Consider the following 17,239-nt stretch of genomic DNA (forward strand, 5'->3'; position numbering starts at 1 on the left):
TTCTCCCTGGAGCCTTTCTCTTTATGCCAGCAGCAGCTGGAGCAAGCCCCAGGACCTGGTCCCCAGCAGCCTGAAGCAGCTGTGGTGCCTCAATCCCAAGCTGGCGACGGCTTTACCACAGTGGCACCCAGACCTGTCTGAGCAGGGGCAGATAACACAGTACCAGACAGGCTGCCTGCCCGGGGAGCGCTGCCCCACCCCCTCCTGCTGGCAGAGCTGACCTGGGGCCAGCGCCCAGGGGAAAGGCTTAGGGGGAAAAGCCTGGTGCAGAGAGAAGCCCCCGGGACTGGGTGCTGAGCTTGGGTCTGCTCTGCCACAGCTCTGGGCACCTTTGGCACAGTGAGCTGCAAGCAGTGAAGGGCCTGCCAAGCTGTCCACAGCTCTCAGACAGCTCTGCAACAGCCCCCTCAGGGTCACACAGCCGCTGGGGTCAGCCCCTCGGCTTCACTGCTCCTGGGACCAAACCTCAGAGCCTTCAGCCCCCCTGGGTCATGCCGTGAGCTCCCCTCAGCGAGTCCACCTGGCTTGGACACCTGGGGAAGACTTACACCCCCAAAAGGAGCAGTGCACCCCAACTTTCTGCCCCTGTAACAGCTGTCTGGAACACAGCGTAGAAAGTCCTTAGTTACCATAGAGAACGGAAAGTTACAGCAAATTACAGCATTGGGGTCAGTCCAGACCCTCTAAACCCTTCTCGCTGCCTCCAGCAGCCCAAACTTACCTACCCCACCTGGCCCCTCCTCAGTCCTTTGTCCTCCAGCTGCTCACACTCGGCTGGCTTCCTAAGGAGGGTGGGCCATTCAGGGTCGTTTCTTGCTAGGTGCTAAGAGGCCAGGCAATTGGAGTGACCATTGTCTTCTGGGACTGTCCATGGCCCCCAGGCAACTAGGCATCTATCACGTCTGTATCTCTGGGTCTCTGCAAAGAGTAAACAACCCTTCCCTCTCCCCCCAGTCAACCTGCACCACCTGGGGGAAACTGAGGCACACACAATATTCATACAAAACAATATGAAAAACTCACACAAACAGAAGAGGCAGCCTGCGCTCAGAGGTAGTGCCTCCATGTGCGCTTGCAGCCAGCCATGCTGGGAGGCGAGCGCTGACCGTATTCTCTTTAACCCCCACCAGAGTCAGGTGGAAAGAAGCTCGGTGTCTCATTTCACCTAAGGCACAAGTGTTCCACACATCACCCCTGGTCTGGCCATTCCTGAGCCAGCAGGGAGGCACTGATGGGCCAGCCGGCATTTCCACAAGGCGGGGTAAAGCTCCCCTTTTGGGTGGAATGGAAAGGGTCCAATTTGCCCCCCATATGAAGGTCCCTCCCGTGGGAGGGGGAAGGTCCAATGTTGGGGGCTCTGCCCCTCTGGAAAACCAGGCCCCTTTTGTTCAGGTTCCCAATTCTGGATGGAGGAACTAACTTTCAGCCAATTTTTGGCCTCTTTTAATTTTTTTTAAACCTTTAAAAGTTTTCACTTGGCTGTGTCCCTTTAAACCACTCACCCTTTCCAAGGAGCCCACAGCAGTTGCTTTGCTGGCTGCATGAGTGCAGCCTTCCTGCCACACTGGCATTTTTTACCGCGTTTCCAACTAGTGTAGGATTTAGTTCACTGCACTGGAGTCACGTAAACCCATGGGGGCTCTGGAGGGGCATCAGTCTGTTACCTGGGTGTTGTCACATGTATTAAAGCAGGAAGAAAACTTCCTGGAGGGCATTTGTCTTTCCAGGCTGCAGATAAAAGCCTGTCCATACCCTCCTGAGTTGCAGAGATGAAGAAATTTGATGGTTGCATCCCTGGAATTATGTGAATAATTCACAGATGTTAGTTTCTGCTTTTAATATTAAACAGGTCTACTTTTCTATGGTTGGGTGAGCAGAATTGCTCCAAAATGGAGGGGACGCAGCCAGACTTCTTTCTTGGGTTTCTTACTTTGTTTAAATTATAGACCGAAGCTCTGATTTAAAAGAGCACATAGTGATCTTTGGAATTATATATATTTATAAAATTAAGAAGGGATGGGGAATCTCAGATGATTCTCATAAAGTTGGCCTCATCTTGCATGCTGAATGCAACATACTTGTAAAGTGTGTGTTCTGCACTCAACATCTCCCGCCAGTGTGGGGGGTCAACATAGAAGATAACAGCCTACTACTGGTACTTACCCCTAACGGTTACTCCTCCAGCTCAAGTGGTAGCAGTCTGTGTGTCTGTAGTAATGGTTGCATACTCCAACCCTCCTGAGACATTGTTCACTTACTCGACTGGATTAAATGACTCGAGATATGGGATGGCGTTTGGGCAGAAATCTTTGACAGCCCTTTCCGGGAGGGATTGGTGTTTAATTTTCAGTGCAGTTCTGCACATCCTGGGTGTCCTGGGACCAGAAGCAGAAGTCCCACAGTACTGTGCCTCCAGCTCTTTCCTGTCTGAGTCCCAGCCCATGCAGAAGCTGTAAGAACCTGTGATATTGGAAGGGAGATTTCCAGCCTGGCTTGGCAGCTCCAAGGGGCTTGGATAGCATAGAAGCCAAGTGACCTTTCAGAGGAGCAGTCGTGGTTGTTGAGTGCTTACCTGAACTTGAACCTCCAAACTTTCAGAGCTTTCCTATCACTGCTTTCGTGTCGATGCCCGAGGGTAGGGCCCACAAAGGAAGTATGAGGCTGGGAGGTCAGGACTCCTGGGTTCTGTTCCCAGCTTTGCAGCAGGACTGCAGCCAAATCACCTCCCTTCCCTTTGCATCTCACTTGTTTGGTTTAACGGCTTAATTTTTGATCACGTCTGAGTCTGGATAACACATCCCGTTAAATGTCACTCCTTTCTCCCTTACCAGCCCAGAGGGAGGTGAGCAACCTCTACCTCACAGCCTTCCCATAGCCTGTGTATGTCAGCAGTGCCACGCCCTGAAGGGCAAAGCAAAAAATGGGTAGACAAGAGCATTTTGCTTTGCCGAGATGTTAAGCTAATTCTAGTTGAATTCCAGGCATGCTGAAGATCCCATCGCTGGTGAACTGGAAATAAATAGTTCATGCAACATTGGCTAAACAGCTAAAACAAAAAGCAAGACGGGACACACACACACACACACACACACAGACCCATCTGGAGCCAGATGCCTTCATCAAACACTCTGGCTCTGTAGGAAAGTTGCAGACATGGGTATCCGTGTAAGCTGGCTGGGTGCCACTCCCCAGGCTGGGTCTGAGCCACCTCCCCCCCACCCCCCCCGAGTGAGGCCCCACTAAATGCTTGATCTGTCTTTCCAGTTTCAGAGAGCGGGAGGATGTGGAAGTCCAGGACACCAAGTCCCGGGCCAAGGCCAACTGGCTAAGAGCATTCAACAAGGTTTGCATGCAGTTGCAAGAGGTGAGTGCACCCCACCTGCACCCACCCCGATGGGGCTGGCAGGGACCTGTTCAAAGAGGACTTAGACAAGACAGGTTGATAACTTTCCCTAACCAGATCAGCCCTGGGTTGGAATCGGACGGGAGACGACTCCTGGGGCTGTGGGGAGGGAGTTAGCATGGGGTGGGGGTTAGCACAGGCATGGCCTTGTGCAGCCCTGGCTCACTGGGCCTGGTGGGTCCCAACTGAGGGTGAAAGCCCCCCAGCTTCTCCCGTTTGCCCTTGCCAGAGATCATGGGCTCAGGGCCTCCTTGCCCTCAGCCAGGCAGCATTGATCAAGCCATCCTCCATGGAAAGGAGCAGGTGGTTTCTTCATCTAACTAGAACCTGCTTTTGACTCCAGTCCCACCTGCAGAGCAAGTACCGGGGCGGCTAGTGCACAGCCCTGGAGTGCTGGAGACTTGGCCAGGATGGTGGGTAGGGTGGCTGGGGGAAATCAGGAGAAGGAGCTTTGGGCAGAGCTGAGCGAGCCTTCCTGTATCACCGTATGCATCTGCCCAGCCCTTTGGCCCCTGCCCAGCAAAGCACTGAAGAGCTGCATGTTCCCAGTGAAGTCAGTGGCCCCTTTGCTGCACTGGGACTTCAGGATACGTCTACACAGCACAAGGTCGGCATGGGCCAGCCTCCCTGACCTGGCCTGAATCCAGCGGGTGTGGCTAAGTGATAACAGCATCACACAGGCTTCGGAGTGGGCTAGCGGGCCCAGTGTGGACTCTGAGTCCGCACTGGGCTTGGGTTACCCAAGCTGAAGCCCCTGCTGTGCTGTCTTCTGGCTACCAGCTGCACTCACTGGATTCAGGCTAGCTCGGGTGCTGTGTAGACAGGACCCTAGCCCCCAAGCAGGACTTCTTCCCCAGGAGAAGGGTAGAGTGCAGAGCGCTGCAGCAGGGCTCACTCCCGGATGTGTCTGGTTCGTGCAGACGTTGATCTGTCCACGTGGCTCCCTCCCCCACCTCCACTTTCCGTTGCTTTTATTGAGTTGACCATTTTTTGTTCTGTTTTTAGACTCCATCCTCCATCTTTTCTTTTTCTTTTGGTTCCGGATTTGCCCCCCTGGGGCGTCGATTCCCCCCCCCGCTGCTTCTCTTTTCAGTTGTTCACCACCCTGGCCCTTGTGGCCACCTCTCCCCTCCCCGCGGGGCAAGGTGGTGGCCCGCATGCAGGTAAGCATGTTTGATTGAACCCGGACTCGTGCTGCGTGTGCCCATCCTGCTATGTATGTGAGCGTGTGCGTCGGTGTGTGTGTGCGCATGCCCAGGGAGGATGGGGTGCCACACTGAGGGGCCTTCCCTGGTGTTTGCTCCCATTCTCCCCCAGGCTGTGCTGCTCCCCCATCTTTTTTCTCCGGTCCTGGCAAGTGAAAAATCAATTGGGAAAGCAAAGTCCTCCATGGATATCTGGCCTCTACCCACATCCCTCTGCAACAGCCCATCCCAGATATACTCAGCATCCCATAGGTGCTCTGCCAATCCAATGTCTTCCAAACGAAGGTCTGGACGGAACAGACCAGTCAAACCTTTCTGATCAATTCATTTGCTTCCAGATTCCCCCGGCACATGGCCGCTGTAGTTTATGTGCTACCAGCAAAGGGTTAATCAGCTTTGTCAAACTGCTAGGCAACAGAGCTCCTTGCTAGAATCTGCATGGCCAGAGTGCTGGGCGTTTGGTTTCTCCTGCTTGTTTAGTTGAATTGAGCTCTTGGTTAAATGCAGCTGTTATTTTGCTCATTCATCTCAGGACTCTCTAATATATTTTATTCCCAATTCAAACCCCATCCCACAATCCACGTTACCCCCCCCCCGCCATGTCTGCTGCACTGTGTATTGTTGTCCAGTGCTCCCAGTGTGTCTCCAAGCACTTGTTCTTCAACACAGGGAAGCCCCAGTAAATCTGCTGCTTGAGCCTCGCCCCAGCTAGCTGCCCGCCCTGGTTTACCTGCACGTCCAGGAGGCAGTGCTGACTCTGTCTGTCTGTCCTACAGGCCCGGGGAGAAGGATCTGGCGAGGCGAAGTCGCTGTGGTTTAAAGGCGGGTGAGTAACCGGGCAAACCTGAAACCTCTCTGTCTTCCAGCTCCATGGCATCTGCGAAACCTGAGCCTGTTGTTGGGAGGAATGCTGATGCTGGCATTGGCGGCTGGGGTGGGGGCACCTGGGATACATGAGCCTTATGGAGGTGGCCCTGTGGGGCAGGGAGCACTCTGGAACGAGCTACATCTCCCCAGCCCACAACAGCCACAGCGGGGCTGTTGTTCAGAGATGGGCCTTTTCCTTAGGCCGTTCCACTGGGCACAGGTCAGTTACTGCAAAGGGAGCATGGTGCAGATCTGCGAGCCCACAGCAGCACCCTTCCGGGATGCAAGCCAGCAAACGGCTCCACTTCTCCATGGGAACAAATCGGGCAGAACAAGCCGGGGAAGAAGAGGAAAGAGCAAGTGGGTCCGGCTGTCACCGACCTCTCTGCTGCACCTTGCAGCAGGTTCCCACCCCCTTTCTGTGTTCTAAGGGCCCAGGATGTGCCAAGCAGTGACGCATGTGATGCTCTTTGCTCTCTGGACATGCCATGTTCAGTCCCCTTCCCAGGCGGCATGTCACAGTCCCGTCTTCCAAACCGATGGGGAGGGGCCCTGCTTGTCAGACTTCCCCGGGGAAGAGGAGGCTGAGTTCCCCTAGGGTAGAGATTCTCCAACTTTTGTACTGGTGACCCCTTTCACATACCAAGCCTCTGAGTGTGACCCCCCTTATACATTAAAAACACTTTTTTATATATGTAACACCATTATAAATGCTGGAGGCAAAGCGGGGTTTGGGGTGGAGGCTGACAACTCACAACCCCCCATGTAATAACTTTGTGACCTCCTGAGGGGTCCCGACCCCCAATTTAAGAACCCCTGCCCTAGGGGCTGGCTGGCCGAGATGAAGCAGCAGTGACATCTCTGGCTGAGGGCATGAGGCCAAGCTGCCAGCCATCCCTTGAGAGGCAGGGAGATGTATCAGCCACATTTCCCCCATGATGGATACAGTGGGACCTGCTTCAAGGGAGCTCTGGTCTTCTGGATCTGTGTGGAGAGACCCAGAATTAAAGAGTCAGAGAAGCCCCCACCTGCCAAGTCCCTCAGAAGACACACGGCTCAGCTGTGACAAATGGCAAGAGCATTCTGTACTGAGGCTGCTGAACATGGGCAGGCACTAGGTCTCCAGAACTCCTGGCCTGGCCTAAGAAGCTATCGGAGCAGGTCAGAAAACCAACAGGTTTTTCCCTGAGAGATTTCAAGTTTCTAACTGACATTTCAAAACAAAACAAGCCTTTTCATTTCCCCTTCCAGTCATTCCCTTGCCACAGCAAACCGTTCAACGCCAGTACAAACCCAGAACGAAACGCCAGTGTGAGGCAAAATGCACGTTTGCGTTTTGAATTGACATTGCAACATGAAATGCTTTAAAGGCTTTAAATTCAAAAGCCCAAAATAAAGCAGCCTTTTCAGTCAAAAGAACCACTTTGTTTCGTTTTGGAGTGTCACTTGGGGATGAAAACGCCCATTCTGACATTTTGGGCAGGAAAGATCCAAAGATTTCGTCTGAATTGACACTTAAACTGTTAGAGAGTTTATTCCTTCGCCCTCCCACTTCCCTGGTCCTTCTCGCATGAACAGAGAGCAACAATACCCAAAGTCCGAAGGTGCAAATAATTCAATGTTTATTGGAGTGAATTTCCAACAAGCCTAAATCCAAGTTCTTTTTTCTTTATTTTCTAATCCCAATTTACTTCCTGTTTGCCCCTAATTTATATAGTAATATTCTCAGCTATACCTTAACCAATCATTTTACTGAAGTCTATCTAACCAATCCTAACATATTGTAACATAATTATCTAGCCAATTACATCCCACCACCTTAATTAGTTTACACCCAGCAACATTAATTATACAGCAGACAGAAACAATTAGAGAGCCAGACAGATTAACAATAGAAAAGTGGGGGCCATAAAGATAAAACATACAGAAGTGAGGGTTTCACAATCACAACTATTGAGAAGACAGGATGCTATCAAACTAAAAGTTTTCTTTAATCATCTTTCTCTGGAGGTAGGTGATAGGCATCATCAGGACAGGATTGTATCCTAACAGCCCAATAGCACTTGATTTCAATGTGACGAGTTTGGAATGTGAGGACGTGACCCGGTCGCTTCTCAGCTTGTGGCTGCCCCTGCTACTTAGCCAAAGGCCTGAGCCTAAGAACAAGGTCTCAGACTAGCCTAGTGAGAGGAGGCCCTTACACCGGCAGACAGTGACTTTAATTCTTTGTTTTATACCCTTGTAACTAGCTAAGTGATAAAAACACACCTACATTCTTAGCGCATAGGCCTTTACAGACATCTCTGACCATCTCTATCCTAACATAAACATTTCTCTTTCAACAAACCTGGGAGGTTTTAGTGGGAAAACGTTCTGCACAAACTAGTTACCGCAGAGATTGTACCCTACAGAGCCTTCTAGAGCGAGGGGTCTGGATCATCCGCTCCTTGGCACCTTGCTTCATTGTTCACTTCTGTGCAAAGTAGGGGCAAAATGCTGCCCCTGACTCAGAAACCCCAAAGCCAGCCCTGGTGTGCAGCATTTTCCATTGAAACCAGCATAGGAGCGAAGTTCCAAGAACCACCATTGACAAAAGGCCGAAACTTACTGAAATTCACATTTGTGTTCTTCAGAATAAACCCCCTTTCTCAGTGGGAAGGCTGAACACTGGCTGAGTCCCTCCCCATTCACACTGGTGTGAGCGAACCCCGAACGAGACTCTTGGAATGATCGTCCCTGCCCCGAGCCAGTGTTTGTGGTCTCCCTGCACAGCCCCACTTCCCACCCCATGCCCTTTCACTGCTGCATAGCTGCTGCTGTGGTCTCTGTGGTCCCAGTGGTCTCTCCCTGGCCATGCGGCTGCAGGGTCTCTTTGACAGGGAGGGGGACATGCGCAGAAGCGGCTGGTGACTCTTGTGCATGGTGTCAGACCTGCTCTGTTCCCCTCTGTCTCTCGGGGACAAACCCACCTGCCGTGTAGGATGGATCTGGAGAGCCTGGGCAGGAATGGGCGCAACAGATGGGCTTAATGCCGGGTGGGTGGGATCTGGTGCTGTGATCTACAGGAAATCTGTCTGGCTGATCGGGTGGTTCCTTCTGGCCTTCCACTCTGTGGCTCGAAGGGGGCTTGGGGCAGGGTGTGGGCTGGCAGGGCCAATGGACCCAGCACTACATTGACCCATCCGCTGCCCCCCCGTGGGGGAGGGACGCAGGTAGGGCAGAGGCTGCTGCACACAGTAGTGCTGTGCATCTCCGCTGCCCACTGGGGAGACGCCGCCTCACCCTGGCATGCAGCCTGGGAACACCTGCCAGGTGCTGGGCAGAGCACAGGCCCCTCTGTGTGTGTGCGTGGGTGTCTCGATTGGTCTCCCTTTCCTGTCCTGCCCCCTCTGACTCTTGTCTCTCTTCCAGGCCTGGCGGTGGTCTGATCATTATTGACAGCATGCCCGACATACGAAAGAGAAAGCCAATCCCCCTAGTTAGCGATTTGGTGAGGCTCCTCCTAACGCCGCTGGCTTCCCTGGCTTGTCTGCTCTGCCCTGCTGGAGTGCGCCGCAGATCTGGCCCGAGCCGGGTTAACCAAAGGGCTGGTGGGGCTGCCACTCTGAGGAGGGGGACTCTCTTAGCATCAGTAGCGGCCTCCCTGCTCGCCTGTCAGTGGACCCCTCCGCCCTTAATCCGGCTCAGGCACTCTTCTCCCCATTTGCCTCGCTTGCTCTGTTTAACACGGCTGTGTTTCTGTTCTCTTTCCTGTGGTGCTGGCTGGCTGGGTTGTACCGCAGGGGAGCGGCGGTAAAGTTTCTGCGTTGCATTGACAGCATGCCTGATATTAAGCCTGGACGCAAATCCCTCCCACTAGTCAGCGATCTGGTGAGCTTGTGGTCTTCCTGGTTAAAGAGAGAGCACCCTTTGCATCACCTGCCCGGTCCTTCCCTCCCGCACCCAGCCCAAAACCTCCCCCGAGCCCCAGCAGGCTGCCTCCAGAGAGGCATCTGGATCACAAGGCAGGGAGGCACACGGGACTGGAGTGTGGCGGGCATGCCTGGTAGTTGGAGCAGGAGTCAGGGCCAGTGGTTAGAGCGGGAGTCGGCAGCCAGGAATCAGAGCCCAGCATCAGAGCTGGGGTCAGAGGCTGGAGCCAAGGGTCAGGACTGGGTTATCTCGGGTGAGGCAAGGCAGGGGTAAGACTGAGGTCAAGGCATGAGCAGAACTGGGTTCAAGGTAGGAACAGCAGCTATTGCAGCCGTGGGTGAATGTTTTGAGCAGCCGCTGAACTGCTGCTGGGCTTAAGAGCCGGTCTGCTGCCTCTTTCCCCCATCAGGCAGCCGATACAGAGAACCACGCTGGCGAGGCCCTGATTCCTGGCAGCCTGGGTGTGCTGGCGCCGGAACCATGTCTCTGAGCGGGCATCACTCCCTGGCCGCATGGATAGCACAGGCTCCTCCAAGCAAGCAATGAGCATGCGAAAATCTAGCAGTCAGCTGTCCCCCAACAGCGGCCCCACTGCTGGGCTGCCCGCCCGCCCACATGCCACAATGTGACCCACTGGAGCCCTTCTTAGGCGTGCTAAGAGGAGAGAAACCCAGGCCCTGGTGAAGCCCAGGGGAGCTTGGTCACTGACTTCTGTGGGGCCAGGATTTCACCCCAAGTCCATTCAGATATTAGCCTCTCCGCAGCAGCTGGGCCTGCAGCTGGGGGCATCCAGCAGAGCAAAGGCCTCTCCTCGGACACGCCTGGGAGACTTTGCCCTCCAGACGCTGTCTGAGTGAGTGTGTATGAATTGCAGGGGGGCTGGGGGAGACCCAAGACATGGAGAAGGCAGGGGAAATCCTGACCGTCTCAACCATCAGCTGAGAGAAAGCCAGGAAGCAAAGTGACTTGGCTCAGAGAGATGGAGCAGGGTTGGATCAGGTGTCCCGGCTTGGGGCCTACCTATGTTTCCTGTTCACCCTGCATTATGGCTCACTGAGGTTTTTACAATCAGGCTGGACAAACCCCTGTCAGGGCCGGTCTAGGTTCACATGGTCCTGCCTCGGTGCAGGGGGCTGGACTAGGGGACCTCTCAAGGCCCCTTCCAGCCCAACATTTCTGGGATTCCCAGGGACTCCCCTGTTGGGAGTGTCACTTTCTGCCCTTGAAGGAAGTGGGCCGTTAGCTCCGCAGAGCTGGCCCATGGGGGTCTGCCCCCCAGCCCCTCGGGTTCTTAGGCAATGAGTCAGCCTGCTCGGAGAGTGCGAAGGAGGTCACTGTTCCAAAGGGTGCTGTCTCTTTAACAGGGGTTCTGGGGGCCTTGTCCAATACGGGGCATCAGTCCGAGTCCTTCTGTGGTAACATTTGGTTTCTAGTTTTGTTCCCAGATCCCTTCACAAGGGCAGTGGAAATCTTCCCAGCACATAGACGGCACCATCCAGCGCATTCCTGCAGGTCTCTCCATATTCTGCTGCATTCAGGACACTCTCGTAATTCACAGTGTATATTCCACTTTATGGAGCACAGCCCCATAATTCAGACTCTCCATACCATTAGAGTGAGCGTGCTTTTCTAATTTAAGCTATATACACCACAATATACAACACACACGCACCCATAAGTAACAGTATATACCCTTACAACCAGTGCCTTCCTGTAATTAACTTCTCTAACCAACACGTTCCCGTAATTCACAGACTATATACTGCTACATATGCGTTGCTAAAAGAAAAGAAGTACTTGTGGCACCTTAGAGACTAACAAATTTATTTGAGCATAAGCTTTCGTGAGCTACAGCTCTCTTCATCGGATGCTCACGAAAGCTTATGCTCAAATAAATTTGTTAGTCTCTAAGGTGCCACAAGTACTTCTTTTCTTTTTGCGAATACAGACTAACACGGCTGCTACTCTGAAATATGCGTTGCTGTAAATCACAGCATCTACTGACTGGACTGTGCACTGTGCAGCCGATGCTCCCTTGTAATCCATAGGATATATGCCACTGCATGTGCCACACTCCCATAATTCACAGACTATATACCATTACGTGCACTGCTGTAATTCACAGCATATTGCAGTGCCAAGGCCCAGTCAAGCTCCCCTCAGTGCAGACCCCACACGTTACACACAGCCTGCTTGGTGCTATTTTCACTGGTGACAAGTACAAAATTTGAAACCGGACCCCTTGTTGCCTTCTCACCTAGGTTCCCCCTTTGCCTTCCCCTCCCTCTCTTTAATCCATTGGTTGGGGTTGTGCTTTGCACCCCGCCCCAGGGATTCTGTTCTCCTTGTGTTTCTCTCCACCCAAGCTGCCTCGCCTTGTTCCTTTGCTGTCTTGTCCATGTGGTGTCTGCATGCTGCTCTCCCCTGGCCTTGGGGGTGGGGGGCAGCTGCTGCTGATGCCCCTGTGCTGAGTGGTGTTTGTCTCTCTATGTTGGTGATGGAGCGATCCTGGGCTGGGTGGCGAAGGGAAGGTGTGTGCACTGGGCTGTAATATGTATAGGGGGATGCCCTGTGGTTGTGATGGGAGCTGGAGGTGGCCTCCTGGTGACTCGCTGCACTGGGATGCATTTTATCCCCATCCACCATGGATAGCTTTATCTCTGTAGCAGCCGGGCTCCCTTCCTTGGGTGATCCCTTAAACCCCAACCACGTAGAAAGATTCCCATAGACTCCAATGAGCTTCAAATTGGGCGCTAGATGCCCAGGAAGCAATGGCGGCTGTGCCCAGACGAATAAAGATGGGAGCATGCATCCTCTCTTCTCAGAGTGAAGAATGTGCTGTTGCCCTAAAGGAGTGGCAGAAAGCCCCCTCCCCCCAACCCCTATCGCTGGCTCAGAGCCATACTTGAATCTTAAACCTGCTTCCTCTGGTCTATGCCTAAGTTTGTTATGCCCATGCTCAGCCACCATGAAACACCTGAGGGGTGGGGGGTCCATGCAATACTTGAGGTACAGAATGCAGCTAGTTCTAACTCCTGGCTGAGAGTGGGGGAAAGCAACAGAGAAATGTCCAGAAGTGGGTTAGCGTTTGGTGCTGTCTATTTAACCATTGACTCCCTGTGACAGAGAGGAAAGAAGTAGGACTTGACTTCCCTGTGTGAAAGGGCTGATGTAACTATCTTTTGCTTTCCATCCCACTGGCTCTGGGCTCCCTCACAGGCTATGGTAAGTCCTGCATTGTTTCTCGCACCTGGGTTTCCTCCCTTGTCCCGTTTCTTGCAGAAAATATTCAGGGCTTTAATATAAACTGCCAGGCTCCTGCGCAGCTCCCACGTGGCGTGGTCGGGGACGGCAGAGAGTTGTAGATTCTGGCCAGGAAGGCGTGGGGGGGGGAGGATCTGGAGGTCAATTCAAGACCACCCCAAACTGTTTGAATGGGGATGAAAATTGAGGCCAATGTGGGTTGGTGAACTGGGTCCTGTCTGGCCACATGCTGCAAAGGCCACCTGAGTTGAGGGCCAGGCAGGTGTCTCACACCTAGCTTTGAGGAGCTTGCCTGTTGTCAGAGATGAGGTCTCTGGGCTTGAAGGGTTGTCCTGCTTTGGTAGCTACCATGTGACAAATCCTGAAACCCCCCCTTTCCCCGCCAAAGCTTTGGCCCATATGCCTAAAGGGCTCGTGGCCTTGGCGGGCTATTCATTTCATCCACCCCCTGCTGCAGCAGCAGTGCCCAGGACCAGTCTGAATGTGTCCCACTGGCCTGCTGAGTACTTTGGCCATCGGGCCTGGGAGTGGCCCGGCACTGCTGGGGCATGTCACTAGAGATGCTCTGGAGATGCTGCTGTTTCTGCCACACTGAGGAGCTGGGCATCTTGACTTGGGACCTTTGCTTTTAAAAGCCCACCAGCTGGGGGAGTGGGGCTGGCTGTGACTCCTCCCTGCTGATACAGCAGTTTGATTGTATTTCACTCCAACAGTCGCTGGTCCAGTCCAGGAAAGCTGGAATCACGTCAGCACTAGCATCAAGCACCTTAAACAATGAAGAGCTAGTAAGTGCTACCCCTTGGCATCTCTCACTCTGCTACCGCAGGCTCCAGACACCGGGCGTGTCAGAAGCAGGGTCCGGCGGGGTCGTCCGTGGGACGGGACCCTGCCAAGGAAGCAGGGAAGCGGTGCAGATGAGTCAGCGCTGAACCAGGGTGGTTAGCAGGGGCTCTGTGCAGTTAAAGGTGTCATCTCTCAGAGAGGCAAAACTAACCAGCCTGCTTGTGGCTGTTAAAGCTCTCCCAGCTGGGGTACGAACTGGGCTAATCCCAAGGAAGGTCATTGCATTCTGCCTACTTGCTCTGGTGTCCTTCATTGCCCATCCCATTGCTGCACGCTGTTAAGCAGCGGCTGCGTCCCACCCCAGAGCTGGCCACACGTCAGTGGCAGGGGAAGGTCTGCATGCCCTGTACTGGAGGGATGGAGACCACTGTCTATAAGCCCCATCTCTGGGGTCTTTCAATGGCTGGGAGCAGCCCTGCCCCCCTCAGACAAGAGCCTGCCTGGTGTGAGCGTTTTCTCCTTTCCCCCGCCCCACTTCTTTTCTTAGAAAAACCATGTTTACAAGAAGACCCTTCAAGCCTTAATCTACCCCATCTCCTCCACGACCCCCCACAACTTTGAGGTCTGGACCGCCACCACCCCCACGTACTGCTACGAGTGTGAGGGGCTGCTCTGGGGCATCGCCCGGCAGGGCATGCGCTGTACGGAGTGCGGGGTGAAGTGCCATGAGAAGTGCCAAGACCTGCTCAATGCAGACTGCCTACAGAGTAAGGGGGTGCAGCCTCTCTCTTCCTTTGGCTTCTATGCCTTTGATGTCTTACAGGCCCCCATGCAGGGGACCAGAGGGTGGTGGGGGAGGGTCTTACGTATCCCCATTAACTCTTTAATGCCAGCACGGAATGAATTCTTGGGGGGGGCCACCCCTGTGCGAGTACTTCCCAAAGGCAGCCTGTCCCAGAATCTCCTCTCTTCATTGTTCCCCTCCCAATCACCTCCAGGAGCGGCTGAGAAGAGCTCCAAGCATGGGGCAGAGGACCGGACTCAGAACATCATCATGGTGCTGAAGGACCGCATGAAGATCCGGGAGCGGAATAAGCCCGAGATCTTCGAGCTGATCCAAGAGATCTTCGCCGTCTCGAAAGCCACCCACACCCAGCAGATGAAGGCCGTGAAGCAGAGTGTGCTGGACGGTACCTCCAAGTGGTCGGCCAAGATCAGCATCACAGGTAGGTGCAGGGCCAGGCTGACGTACCCTGCCAGCTCTGGACATGCATCCTTGAGCGAACGCTGATAGAGGGGGATGGGAGTAGAACCTGCGCCCCCCTGGAGATCTCTGGAGGTCCCCATCACACCGTGATGGCGCTGGAGCTGGCACCATTCAGCACCACGGCCCGGGGACACCCTGCCACCCTCCTAACTCCAGGCCAGGTGCTCTCAGATCTATTGCTGCAGGGCTTACTGCGCCCAGCATGCTGTGTGTTGCCTTGATCCACTTGAAATTGGCTAAGGACAGAACATTGCATGCTGGGACCTGAAGTCTGCATGGGCTGTATCTCCCTGTTAATGAGGCTCTCGACTCCCAGGGCTATGTGTACAGGTCTCTGGAGCCCAGCTTTGTCCCCTGCTGTGGATCTCGCAGCAGGATAGATCAGGTCCCTCGTGCATCAAGGGGTAGATATTCTTCCGCTGTCGTTAGCCCATTGCAGAGACTGTGCCAGGTGCATGCAGCTGAGAGGAAATTAACCCGGCGCTTTCCTCCCTTTGGGAGCCCAGGAAGCACGTGTCTCCATGCGGCTTTTGGTGAAAGGAAAATGAATTCCCATTAGAACCTGCACCAATCCAGCTGGATGCCTGGATCCAGCCCTTGCAATGGATCCCGAGCCAAGTCAGTCTCCTCTTTCGAGCGCTGGCTGATTTGAAAATCGCATGTTGCCCGGTTGCTCTGTATTTGCCATTGATTCCTGTTTCTATTTGTTCTCTCTGTTGTGTGTGTATTGTGTCTCTGTGGGGCTGGCTGGTGCGTGGTGCCGTGTGTGTGCATATAAACATTTGTGCCTCTGTGCGCATGGGGTGTGTGTTGTGTTATAGTTGTCTGTGCCCAGGGCCTGCAGGCAAAGGATAAGACAGGCTCCAGTGACCCGTATGTTACTGTCCAGGTTGGAAAGACGAAAAAAAGGACTAAAACAATCTATGGAAATCTAAATCCGGTCTGGGAGGAGAATTTCCATTTGTAAGTTACATCCTACTCCCAGCCCTACCTGTCTAGTCCGCAGGGCTTCCCTACAGTGTGCAGGGCCGTGTGTTCCTTCTTCTCAGTCACCCAGGTCTGCAGCTTGATTTGCGTCCGTACTGCACAATGTTACAATGGGCTCTGTCCAATACCCCGTCCTGCGCTTGCTGATCTGAGTCAAACTGATTTGTGTGCAGCCCGAAGGGGGGTGTGGGCTGAAATTGGAGTCAGAGCAGCGGACTTAGTGTACTCTGTAGACATTCCCCCGCCATATCGACCCCTGATATGTACTGGGCTCACTATATCTGGGATGGATTTTCTCCGGGGGTCAGTTTCTTCTGGTTGTTTCCAAACCATGGTCAGGAATTTGGAGGGGACAGCCTCTCCCCCATGACATTACTGCACTTAATAACCAGCACTAGAGGGATTGGCTGGCCTGGGGCTTTGGGTCCTGTGGCTTCATGCCACCCGAATGCTTGATCTTCCCACCGTTCCTGCAGGAGACCCTCGTATGACCTGAGCTTTGTGCTAGCACTCTCTGCCGGATGCCCAAGGAGACGGAATTCCAGCTCTCCTGGACTAGGATTGATGTTGGATGGTTCTCCCCTATATAGAAAGCCTGCACAAGGTCCATGCATGCACTTAAGCCCGGTGCATGGGCCTTGTGGGAATTGAAAAGTGTGTCAGCACTCCAGCATTGTCTGTCGATGGTGGGGAATTGCAGGCTCAGAGGATGCTGGTCCAGGGGCAGTTACCCACCCCCAGCACTCCCAGGAGCCTTTTGCAATAGGTCTGAGGGAGCTCCCAGTTGAAAGGCTGGGTTTTGCTTGGGGATAGGGGAGGGGGTTCTTTGCTAGGAATGCCTCATTCCTGGAGGCTACCCTGGTTCATGTCATTGCTCTGGGAATTTCTCTGTCCTCCCCCAAACCCCAGCGAATGCCATAACTCCTCCGATCGGATCAAGGTGCGGGTCTGGGATGAGGACGACGATATCAAGTCCCGCGTCAAGCAGCGCTTTAAGAGAGAATCTGACGACTTTCTGGGCCAGACAATCATAGAGGTCCGGACACTGAGCGGGGAGATGGATGTCTGGTACAACTTAGGTAATTCACTATCCCCCTGGCCCCAGCACAGTCAATATACAACCCTAGGGCTCACTCTGGCCCCCACGGCAGACAGTGACCCGCTCCCATTGATTCCACTGGCTGTGACTCTGTGGTATGTAGCGATTTCCGTGCAAACGAGGTTGAAAAGCTTTTCAGAGTTAGCAAGTCAGAGTGTAGTCGCTATTTGTCATTTCCATGGCAGGTGCGATTCATTGTATTGTATTTATTTGTTACTGCATCATTGGACAGAGGCCCCAGGGCTGGCAGGGACCTCCCAGGCCCCCGAGTCGAGTCCCTGCTAGCGCAGGAGCTCCAGCTGATAATCCTGCTCTGACACACGTCACACTCCATCCTCAACCCAGCTGGGTCCTTTGTCCCCAAAGCTCCTCTAGGGAGGCTGCTCCTGATGGTTAGAAACCTGCATCTCCTTTCCGGCCTGCGTTTGTCCCTGGCTGGTTTATCCCCGTTC

The 17,239-nt window shown here is 53.8% G+C and overlaps 1 protein-coding gene and 1 long non-coding RNA gene across 24 annotated transcripts in view; one reads left to right on the forward strand and one right to left on the reverse strand.

Moving 5' to 3' along the window:
• UNC13A (unc-13 homolog A) overlaps positions 1 to 17,239 on the forward strand; it is a 122,978-nt gene that overhangs the window by 53,184 nt on the left and 52,555 nt on the right. For 14 of the 23 annotated variants that reach the window (XR_006277004.1, XM_038384277.2, XM_038384285.2 and 11 more), the window contains 9 exons: positions 3,265 to 3,364; positions 5,385 to 5,434; positions 9,258 to 9,345; positions 12,607 to 12,612; positions 13,365 to 13,436; positions 13,982 to 14,201; positions 14,433 to 14,660; positions 15,523 to 15,664; positions 16,598 to 16,767. Coding sequence is in view for 22 of the 23 variants with exons in the window: in XM_038384277.2 (XP_038240205.1) it covers positions 3,265 to 3,364; positions 5,385 to 5,434; positions 9,258 to 9,345; positions 12,607 to 12,612; positions 13,365 to 13,436; positions 13,982 to 14,201; positions 14,433 to 14,660; positions 15,523 to 15,664; positions 16,598 to 16,767 (1,076 nt within the window). In the remaining variant the exon portion in view is untranslated. Of the gene's footprint in view, positions 1 to 3,264; positions 3,365 to 5,384; positions 5,435 to 8,886; positions 8,966 to 9,257; positions 9,346 to 12,606; positions 12,613 to 13,364; positions 13,437 to 13,981; positions 14,202 to 14,432; positions 14,661 to 15,522; positions 15,665 to 16,597; positions 16,768 to 17,239 lie in introns of all 23 variants that reach the window. The other 9 variants (XM_038384278.2, XM_038384280.2, XM_038384287.2 and 6 more) reach the window with 1 other exon arrangement.
• On the reverse strand, positions 451 to 16,879 carry LOC122457474. The gene is made up of 3 exons (XR_006277006.1): positions 16,867 to 16,879; positions 14,024 to 14,031; positions 451 to 579 (listed from the first exon to the last, which is right to left on the reverse strand). It is a non-coding gene; the product is annotated as an uncharacterized LOC122457474 (long non-coding RNA).

The sequence above is a fragment of the Dermochelys coriacea genome, chromosome 25, assembly GCF_009764565.3.
Source record: "Dermochelys coriacea isolate rDerCor1 chromosome 25, rDerCor1.pri.v4, whole genome shotgun sequence".
NCBI classification, from domain to species: domain Eukaryota; kingdom Metazoa; phylum Chordata; order Testudines; family Dermochelyidae; genus Dermochelys; species Dermochelys coriacea.